The sequence below is a fragment of the Haplochromis burtoni genome, unplaced genomic scaffold, assembly GCF_018398535.1.
Source record: "Haplochromis burtoni strain Fernald_Lab_line unplaced genomic scaffold, NCSU_Asbu1 Contig_56, whole genome shotgun sequence".
Classification (NCBI taxonomy): Eukaryota; Metazoa; Chordata; class Actinopteri; order Cichliformes; family Cichlidae; genus Haplochromis; species Haplochromis burtoni.
Window position 1 is genome coordinate 1,490,138 of NW_024582417.1, and position 6,834 is coordinate 1,496,971.

At 42.0% G+C, this 6,834-nt stretch overlaps 2 protein-coding genes across 4 annotated transcripts in view; both read left to right on the plus strand.

Annotated features, from left to right (window-relative positions):
* LOC102305363 (histone H4 transcription factor) overlaps window positions 1–1,884 on the plus strand; it is a 4,457-nt gene extending 2,573 nt beyond the window's left edge. Inside the window, exons 6-9 of the mRNA XM_005922160.3 lie at window positions 359–479; window positions 594–732; window positions 822–946; window positions 1,018–1,884. Of these exons, the coding sequence (XP_005922222.1) occupies window positions 359–479; window positions 594–732; window positions 822–946; window positions 1,018–1,384 (752 nt within the window). The 3' untranslated portion in view covers window positions 1,385–1,884. The remainder of the gene's footprint in view (window positions 1–358; window positions 480–593; window positions 733–821; window positions 947–1,017) is intronic.
* A 107-nt stretch (window positions 1,885–1,991) lies between these two features.
* si:ch211-117m20.4 (sushi, von Willebrand factor type A, EGF and pentraxin domain-containing protein 1) lies at window positions 1,992–5,706 on the plus strand. 3 transcript variants are annotated; one of them, XM_005922163.3, is made up of 5 exons: window positions 1,992–3,495; window positions 3,628–3,792; window positions 3,894–4,061; window positions 4,151–4,351; window positions 4,522–5,706. In XM_005922163.3, the coding sequence occupies exons 1-5, from the start codon at window positions 3,390–3,392 to the stop codon at window positions 4,533–4,535; spliced, it is 654 nt and encodes a 217-aa protein (XP_005922225.1). In that variant the 5' UTR covers window positions 1,992–3,389; the 3' UTR covers window positions 4,536–5,706. The 3 variants fall into 3 exon arrangements, with proteins under 3 accessions (XP_005922225.1, XP_005922223.1, XP_005922224.1); XM_005922161.3 differs by having other exon boundaries at window positions 4,151–5,706; XM_005922162.3 differs by having other exon boundaries at window positions 1,992–3,489; window positions 4,151–5,706.
* The last annotated feature ends 1,128 nt before the right edge of the window (window positions 5,707–6,834 follow it).

Here is a 6,834-nt window from a genome sequence, read left to right on the forward strand (position 1 = left end):
TTCATCTACCAGGTCTTAACTCAGATTGTGTTTAAGACTAAGACTTTATTTCTGCATGTCACACATTACAATAACCCGGGAATTGTGATGGACTGTGAGTCAGATGAGTTAATCAGCATCTTTCTGGATCTTTTCTGCTTCATAGTGAGAGCATCCAGTTTTAAAATGAAGCATTTCACAACTATTTCTTGGCTTGACGCAACCAAAAATAAAAATAGTCCTTCACAGTGTCTATTTTTGATCTGCTGAGCATGTGATGCACTTTGTTGTGAGTGAGTGAAGAAATCCTGTTGCCAACAAACAACTCTGTAGTCTTAATATAGACAAATTTAATTTCCCCACTGCTTTATTGGGACAGTGAGCCACTACAAATGCCCATTATGTGACATGACGTGCCCGTCGCCCTCTTCACTGCGCAACCATATCAAGTTCCGCCACAGCAACGAGAAGCCATACAGCTGTGACTACTGCGAGTACAGGTACCCAAACCCCTGAAACTTCACCAATTTAAGGATTAAGTTATTAAACAGACAATGACATTTGCTCCCACCGTTTTTAAAAAAAAAAAAAACCAAAAAAAAACAACCTCACAGCTGTAAGAATCTGGTCGACTTGCGCAAACATCTGGACACCCACAGCAGCGAGTCAGCCTTCCACTGTGACGTCCCTGGCTGTGGCTTTACATCTCGAGCCGCTTGCACCATGAAGATTCACCACAAAAGAGAGCACGAGGTGATGTTTGAAGTGTTTGTTTAAACTTGCGTTCAAGTAGGGTTTTTTTGATGTTTTCATTGATGATTGTGTTTTATTTCCATAACCAGGGGAGTTTTGTAGCTCGCTACAAGTGCCATGTGTGCGGCCAGTGTTTCACCAGGGGCAACAACCTAACTGTCCATCTGCACAAAAAGCACCAATTTAAGTGGCCGTCCGGACACCCCAGGTTCAGGTGAGTGTTGCAGTGAAGCAGCTGCAGTAATAGCTATTGCAACGCTTGAAGTCTTTATTCGCTCTTGACAGGTACAAGGAGCACGAGGATGGTTTCTTGCGTCTGCAGCTGATTCGCTACGAGAGCGTGGAGCTGACCGAGCAGTTGATGCGAGAAAGACAAAACAGGCAAGCGGAGGAGGACGGCGGCAGCGAGCCGACGGAAGGTCAGGAGCTGCAGGAAGGAGCAGCTCCTGCAGAGGTGCAGGTGGAATTGAAAGGGGTGCTGCTGGAAGAGCAGAGGATCGACGAGCCAGGCTCGACTGTTGGCGCTGAGGAAGGCGGACAGGAAGAGGGCATGCTGTATGTCCTCACTGGAGGACTGTCACAGGCAGGAGAGGAGTCTGTAATGCTGCAGCTCCAGGATGCTGCTCAGCAACAGGAGATGGAGGTGCTTTGACTTGATGCACATCCTGAGCAGGCACAAAGTACACAGTCACACTCTTCTTGGAATTCATGAACTTCTACAAAAACCTGGCTTGGATTTGAACAGAAAGCGAACTGCTTTACTTAAATTCTAACATCTGAATTAAGGAACACGTACTGTTATGATTCATGTTGAATATAAGCCTATATTAGGCAAGTAAACTGTATTTTATGTGTTTATTTGCTAATGTGTAGCATCTTAATTTTAAACTTTTCAGTTAGATGTTCGTGTCTCATGCTGTAAAATCTGTCGAGACAGTTGAAGGCTAATGTTGCACTGCCTGCTGGGTTCTCAATCAATCAAATTCAGAGATACATCAGCTGAAACCTTTAAAGGTTAAGAACATGAGTCACGGGACGTCGTGTTGTCATTAATATTCAACAGAATCTGGATTAAAGCTAAGAGGGCTCACCTTATCATCTCGCAGAGTGTGTACCTTTCCCAGTTAAACTTGAATAAACACGTGAAACCTTTTTGTCTATTTTTTTTAATGTTTTGTAATATTTTTTTTAAGAGTGAACTTTTTTCTTTATGTATTACATACATTCATCATGTGTTTTGGCTCCACCTGCTAAATCTAACTGCACTCCTGCAGCTCTGTTACTGATCTACACGGCTGTATAATTGACGTCTCAATCGTCTAAAATGTCTTGACTGAACTCAACTGAGCTGTAAATCTAAACGTTGTCTCTGTAGTATTGTTAACGTCCACATTCACCACCCACATCATTAGTTACACCTTGTTGGTACCAGTTTGGACCCCCTTCTGCCTGCACAGCTGCCTTAATTATTTGTCGCTTAGATTCCACAAGGTGCTCGAAACATCTCTCTGAGAGTTTGACATGATAGCATCACACAGTCATCGCACATCCGTGATGTGAATCCCCCGTCCTACCACATCTCAAAAGAGTTCTATTGGATTGAGATCTGGTGACTTAAGAGCATGTTCAAGAAACCAGTTTGAGATGACTTAAGCTTTGTGACATGATACGTTACAATGGAAATCCAGGCTCATCAGACCAGGCGTTGCTTTTTCAGTCTTTTGTTATTCAATTTTGGTGAGCCTGTGAAATTTTAGCTTGCTTTTCTTGTTCTTAGGAGACAGGAGTGGCGCTCAGAGTGTGGTCTTCTGCTGCTGCAGCCCATCTGCTTCATGGATGGTCAAGTTGTACATTCAGAGATACTCTTTTGCATACCTTGGTTATAATAAAGTTACATTTTCAGCCAGAGAAATACTGTTCTCTGGATATTTTCTCTTTCAAACCATTTTCTGTAAACTCTAAAAAGGGTTGAACTCATACCAGCCCGTCTGGCACCAACAACCATGCTATGTTCAAAGTCGCTTAAATCATCTTTCTTTCCTTTGTTTGAACTTCAGCAGGTTGTTTTCAAGCAACAAGGCCAACATTAGGTTTGTTTTCTGCTTTTCTCATACAAGAAAGACAAAAAACCCCAGAAAACAATTACAATTTTTCATGCTGACCAAAACAAAGTTCTATATTTCTCTCAATATATTCTATATAATTATATATAGTTCATATATTTTAGTTAATCCACCTAATGTGAATGATGTGCATTGGATAAAGCGTCTGTGTTTAAGGTACAAGTACCTCCGTTATCCATCACTCGTCTCATCAATTTGGAGACGGTCGTTCTTTCATCCCTCTTCTGCTTTAAACCTATAAAAACCTTTGATCAGGTGTCAAAATCGTGACACAGCTTTGCCCAAGTGGAGTCCCAGGATGATAAACAGTGCACAGCATTAGCTGTTTGTAGAAGATTAGGCAGCACACAGAGCTTAGTTGAAGCGTTACTTAAACTCTCTCTCGCTGCTTCCTCTTCCTCCAGTGAGTGAACTCAGTTCTCCTGGGACTGATTCTAATGGCTTCATAGTCTAGTGATGGCGTAGTATAATGCTTCTACTTTGTTCCTGGGTGCACCTAAAACATTTTTTTTAGAAAAACTACTTCATCAGGAGATGGGAACTGTGAGATTTTACATACTGCTGCTCCTGTTGTTGTTTGGATCCATCCACAGAGGGATATCTCAGTTTCCTGAGTGGAATGGAGAGCTGGAAGGTAGTGGTAAGATCTCCTTTTCTGACACTGTAATGCTATTCTTCACTAACTTTCTGGTTACTAAGTCATGGCATACATGAATGTTTGTCCAATCCTTGCGTATTAAGAAGCTAATGATTTAGTATTTTTCTTCTGCAGGTGAGATAGAATCGATTTCCCAGCCGAATTTCATAGATGACACATACTGGTCTGGGTCAGCCCCGCTTTGTTTAGGAGGTTGTAAAGCGCGGCACCGGGAGCTGAGGAGAGATCGCTGTGGAGACTCTAGCTGCTGCTGGCTCGGCTACAAATCCTTGTGCAGAGGTAAGACACAGAATCAGAGCGAAGAAACAAAAGGTCACTTGTTAAAAATACCTTCGTCTTGTGCTTTGTATTTCCTGCATTTCCTTTTCTCTGTGTGTCAGTGAACTGTGGAAGGCCAGATGTGGACTACAATGGAGCAGTGTATGGTAATGACTGGTGGGTGGGATCTGTGGTGAGGTACACCTGCCGCTCAGGATTCAGGCTTATTGGAAACTCTACCAGATCATGTCAGCATAATGGCCTCTGGACTCCAAAACCTATCTGCCTACGTGAGTCCACACAAACCGCAACAAAACAACAACAACAATAGGTTTTCTGACCCAGTATCAACATTTACGCTCTTTGACCTGCCTTTTAGGAATGTGTAAGCAGGGGCAGATTGAAATCAGCGAGCGTGAACTGAGTGGGACATGCAACTCCACCTGCGTGGGTAAGAGCTACTTCGGCCCACCCAAACGAGGCTGCACTCAGATAGACAACTGCAGGAAGAAGGAGACCGGCTGGAAACGGTTCTTTGCACAATGTGTCCCTTGCATTTGTGACTGCGCTTTCTCGTGTGGTGAGTTGCTTCCACCTCCACATTGTCAGGACAAATGCAAATCAGAATGAGCATGCTGCGGTGCTGTCTGTGTACAAATACATTTGAATATTGCTCTACACATGAATTTGCCATCCTTCTTTCAGGAATGATATCTGCTTTGTTTTTTGTTTTGTTTTGTTTTTTTCAAGTGTCTGCAGGCTAAAACACAGAGATGCTTACAGTGTAACAAGGCTGCAGACAAAGAGGAGACACAGACCGGCTGTAGACCAAAGAGTCACGCTGCATTTCTGCTGCTTCATCCAATTTTAAGAACAAATCTGGGTGTTTAAGGACAATAATTTAATCTCTCCGGCACACACTCCAAGCCTGCCTGCCTGCTTTCTGTATGTAAAGGATTACATGGCAAGAACAAATCCTGCTGGCACGCCAGTGTTAAGTCACTCTTTAGGATGCAAAGCGGCGAGAGGGTCAGAAAACAAAAGGGAGGACAAATTTAGTGAAAGGCGCCTGAGAGGTTTAGATTAGATTCAAGTTCAGCAATTATTTGAAATAGAAAGCGACTTTGGCTGATTTTAAACCCCATTTTTGGGCTTTTCAACATCATTTCCTGTCCATATATATATATATATATATATATATATATCATACTATATTTAGCTTGGATGTCTGCAAACACATGCACATGTTTACTTTCCTCAGATAAGGATGGGAATCAGAGAAACAAGGAAAGAGGGAAGTGAAGCCAAAGAGATTGGCATCTTGCGTCTCCTCTCAGCCCATCTGTCGTGGAAGGAGCTGAGACCTTAATCTTGTTATAAGATGTTTGTTCAGGGGTCAGAGTTAACAGAGAGAGTGGTGTAGAACTGTTAACAGCATTTATACTTTAGGTGTCATGCTGTGTGTACTTTTATTTTCAAGTTATTTATTGAGAAATGTATATCACAAGCCAATTGTATGAATGTGAAATGAATTAAAAACTACTCATGTCTTTGAAATCAAAGGTTTAACATTTAAAGCGATGATTTCTGAGCCATGCAGACCTGAAGCAGAGCTTTACAGATGGCACTAATAATATTCTGATTGGATTATATTATCAGTCATCCCCCGTGTCCATCATCCCATCGCTCCTCACAAAACAACTACTGAGCATTAGGCTTCCAGGCAGGCCTGTGACACTTGATATAGTTCCAAATTAAAAAATGGTAAGAAGTAGTGTGGAGAAAGCAAGTCACTAATCAAAGATTTTCAAAAGATATATGACAAAATATTTAATAAGTTTTGACCTCTGCTCCCATTTAATGGCTTATATGTTTTATATATTTTAAAATCACATTAAAAGACTTCATTATTTTTTTTCCTCTGTCTTTTTTTTACTCAACTAAAATCGATTTTATTTTGAAACCGAAAAACAGACTCAAAATGTGGGTTTTTTTTCCTTTCACTGCCTTTAATAAGCGACATTACAGGTTAAACCACTAGATGTCGCTGTTTTGTCACAAAGTGCATCACAAGTGTGAGATTTAGGACTGATCCCTTGTGATCCTGAGGAGTTACTGCTCAGCATGCATCACTGTTGAGGACTCCAGGTGGTGTACCTCAAGACGATGTGCTCATCCGCTTTGGGCATGTAGCAGCCGATCCCTGTACGACGTTTAGATGACAAACACTGATATTTACACACATACAGCCTGACAGAGCATTATAACAGAAACAACAGCAATAGAAATAACAATGGGGCGTAGCATCCTTTCTCTAAAAGACAAAAAAACATGCTTTAATAGATAAATCACTATTAATGTGTAGTATCACCACCTTCTCCTTCTATAAAAGATAAACACGCACAAATGTTGTCAGAGCAGATAATTTTCCAATAGCTGTAGGAGGCAGTAATTGAAAAAGACAACCCAATCTCCTGTCTCATTATGGCTCATTAAGTCGTCCTCAGATATGCTGAAGTGAAGCTCTGGGGATGACACTCACCCACATCCAGTCTGTCGAATTCTCCAGAGCTTTCAGACAGGATCTCCCAGTATGTCTTCTCATCCTTATTTCCAGCCACTCCATTCACACTCTCCAAGAACAGGCCAAAGTTTGGGTCCTCCTTCACTGTGAACCTGGCAACACAAACAGTCAGGGCTTTAAGAGCAGAAATGGGTCACCCTCAGCTTAAATATGTAAGAGAATCAGCCGGGGCTCCTTTTTAGCAATAAAGCATGCTAGACAGTTATATTAAAGGGGATGTCATGGGTGGACTCACTTAAAGTCGTGCTGTGCATCGTGCAGTCTCCTCAGAGCTCCCAGCAGCACACCTCCCTTTACTACACTGCTGGAGTAGGACTTGAGAGGCTCGTTAGACTGCTCGTTCTCCACAGACAGTTTGATAGAGAGGGATCCTGATCGTGCACGCAAAGCAATTCACATGTGATACAATTTATGATGCACTTCTACAAAAGATCAAAGCTTCTGTAAAATTTACCTTCATCTGTGTCTGTAAGAGCGCC